Raw genomic sequence first — 3323 nt, forward strand, 5'->3', positions numbered from 1 at the left:
CTGGAAGGCTTTCTTAAACTCCTGGTTGGAGCAGGGGTAGATGATGGGGTTGATGCAGCTGTTGAAGTAGCCCAGCCAGAAGGTGATCTTGAAGACGGTGTCTGAAGGTCTGTAGGCAGGGAAGATGGATCCTGTGGGGGGAGAGATTTGAGTTTAATATTCCAGAAAACGAGTCTAAAGCGCAGCTGACGAGACGGAACCGAAAACCAACACAATCCCGATCCGCTTTGAAGCGGAGCGGAGCGTGCGTGGGAGCAGGAACACGCGCCACGACGTTCCCGAAAGGGCGGCATCTGGGTCGCACGATGAGGGTCAGACCCTGACCTCCTGATTCCAGCCCCCCCCCCCCCCTCTGGTGGTCATGTGACCTGGGGACATGTCAGGTTTAAAGGTCTTGACCCTGAAACGTGACACCTTTAAAAATAAAACCAAACCTAAATGGACACAACATGAATAAATGGGCTCAAAATCTCCACTGTTTATTTCTACCAAAAGAATCAGGGAAGCATCTGCGAGCCCAACCGGAACCGGAACCCCCCCCCCCCCACTAATACAGTATGGAATGAATGAAAACCCAGAGGGATGTGCGCGCCAGATTTCCTTCTCACGTTCCGTCCACCCGGAGCGCGCGGCGCGCCGCCGTTCTCCCGTTCTCAGAGGGAAGCTCGTATAAGATTTGACCCTTCCGTGATGAGTTAATCCGTCATTCCACGGCTGGGTTTGCGTTGACGCGTCACAGCGCGCACGGAGGACCGGGGCGAGCGCGACGCGCCGGCCCGTGACGCAGCGCTTTTGTTTACGGCCTGGAGGCTGTCAGACACCTGAAAGATTGATAGCGGCTATTTATAGCGAGGCTACCTGGAGTCACTTACCCCCCCGCAGGAGGCCGAATGAACTCCACAGCGCGCCCATTCAATTAGCGCCGCACCTTAATAATGATAATAATAATAATAATGACCCCCCCTCCAAGGGATCTGTAAAAGGGGTCGAAGGAGGAATGAAAGAACTCCCTGAAAGCGGCTCAGCTATAAAAGGAGACAATCAAATAGAGAGTGTCTTTAAAGGATGGGAGACATTAGAGGGACACCTGTCCATCTGTTCAGGTGAGGGGACAGAATCTGTCTGTCTCTCAGGGGGTCTCTGAGCCACTGGACCCGGACCGGGTCCCCACGGAACCAGAATCACATCTTTATCCTTTGGTGTTGGATTCAGGAGGAGAGAGTGGCAGAAAATATCAATTATAACTCTTTGTCTTCATTTAAGAAAGGATTTTAAGAATGAGTTCAGTCATAAAAAAAAAAAAGAGGTTTTTATACCTTTCACCTCTTCTGGGAAGTTAGACGTGACAAAAGTCACCTGAATGCATTGTTTCCTGCATTTCTGAATGCTTTCAATGAAACATGGAGGCGTGAAATAAGAAGAAATTCTATTTATATGCCATGGAATTGCATCCTACGGTAGCCCAGAGGGGACAAGTCCCACCGCAGCTTTTGGGCCCTCCCCTTTCAGCTGGACGGCGTTTGGCTCCTTCCTGTATCCTGTAAATCACGCCGGTCCCGCGCGGCGCCGCCGTAGCGGGACGACCGCTCTCTCACTAGCGATCGAAACGCGCCGCAGACGTCTCGGACTATCGTTTCACTCCCGCGCACGAAGTTCACGTGACTCACCGATGGGCAGCACCAGGAAAAATGGCAGCCAGCACAACACGAAGCAGCCGACCACGATGCCCAGCGTCTTGGCGGCCTTCTTCTCCCGCGAGAACTTGAGAAGCCGCACGGCGAAATGCGTGCGGCTGCGAAGGGCCTCGTCCTCCGACGCCGTCGTCGTGTTCCCCCTGTGGATCCTGAGTACCACCCGCTCCGAGTCCGACTTCTCCGTCTTGCGGCCCTCCCGCCGCCCTCGGCTCTCTCGGCGAGCCACCACGTAGACTCTGCAGTACATGGCCAGTATGACGGCGAGCGGGAGGTAGAAGGAGCCGACGGCGGAGAAGATGGCGTAGGCCGGCTCCTCGGTGATCTTGCAGACGGACTCGTCCTCGGGGGCCGGTTCTTTCCAGCCGAACAGAGGTCCGACGGAGATGAAGAAGGACAGAACCCACAGCAGCGTCACGGCCAGCAGCGCCCTGCGCCTGGTCATCATGGTCGGGTAGCGCAGCGGGTAGCTGACGCCGACGTAGCGGTCGACGGAGATCACGCAGAGGCTCATGATGGAGGCGGTGCAGCAGAGCACGTCCACCGCCGCCCAAACGTCGCAGAAGGCCCGCCCGAACGGCCACCGGTCCGCGATCTCCACGGTGGCGGAGAACGGCAGCACGGTGGAGCTCAGCAGCAGGTCCGCCACCGCCAGGTTCACGATGAAATAGTGCGTGACGGTGCGCAGGTGTCGGTGGCAAACCACCGAAAGGATCACCAGGATGTTTCCCACGATCCCAAACAGGATGATGGCGCCGAGCACGAGGCCCAGAGCCACGGCCTTGACCACGTTGAGCTCCGGCGCCGCCGACGCGTGGCTGCAGTCGGAGCAGTTCGGCGTCATGGCGCCCGACCCCGGGGGCCGGCTGCTCCGGCGCTGAGGCGATGCTCGGGCCGCCGTCCAGCGGCGCTAAGGTGCGTCGAAACCGCTTCGCGTTCGCCGCGGCGGGGGGAGGGGCCTCGTTATTCCAGCCATTGGCGTAACGGTCACGTCGGGTCCGACTCGTCGGGACCCTTTGAACGACGATGCCTCGAGGAGGCGAGTCATCGCTTTGGCAACGCGCGGAGAGAAATGCACCAGAAGGCGCCGCCGGAAGCGCCGAGGGAGGAGTCGAAAAGACAAATCCGCTGAAATCAGGTAATCCGTCTCCAGAACGCCGCTGAGCTTGAGCCGGGTTTTATTATCACGCAGCTGGAGCGTCGGGAACGCTTCGTTACGCCTGTGCACATCTCGGGTGTCTCTCTGCACGCTCTCTGAAGACAAAGGGGACACTTTCTGTGGCGGTTTGGGGGGTCTTTCCCCGCCCAACGGGGGGGGGGGGGGGGGGGGGGGCAGGTTCAGTTTCAGCAGCAGCGTCCACCGCCTCTGAAAGGAAAGACAGGAATTAGTCCATCAGTTCCGTAAAAGCAGACTGAGAGACAGTGCAGTGGTGAGGACGGCCACGATGGACGGCTTAGAGACAGTGGCTACGAGGAAAAGACAGGAGGCGGAGCTAGAAGTGGCGGCGGTGAAGATGCTGAGGTTCTCCTTGGGAGTGGACCAGGTTGGACAGGATTAGACATGAGACACTAAGAGGGACAGTGAAGGTTAGACGTTTTGGAGACGAGGTCAGAGAGGACAGACTTTGATGG

At 57.7% G+C, this 3323-nt stretch overlaps 1 protein-coding gene across 1 annotated transcript; it reads right to left on the reverse strand.

Moving 5' to 3' along the window:
* Window positions 1-3: 3 nt before the first annotated feature.
* LOC137917065 (alpha-1A adrenergic receptor-like) lies at window positions 4-2535 on the reverse strand (the record flags this gene model as incomplete). Its single annotated transcript, XM_068759948.1, has 2 exons — window positions 1668-2535; window positions 4-131 (listed from the first exon to the last, which is right to left on the reverse strand). Coding segments are annotated over exons 1-2 (996 nt in total), but the record flags the coding sequence as incomplete, so codon positions are not given.
* Window positions 2536-3323: the final 788 nt, after the last annotated feature.

Source organism: Brachionichthys hirsutus, unplaced genomic scaffold, assembly GCF_040956055.1.
Source record: "Brachionichthys hirsutus isolate HB-005 unplaced genomic scaffold, CSIRO-AGI_Bhir_v1 contig_1342, whole genome shotgun sequence".
Taxonomy (NCBI): Eukaryota; Metazoa; Chordata; class Actinopteri; order Lophiiformes; family Brachionichthyidae; genus Brachionichthys; species Brachionichthys hirsutus.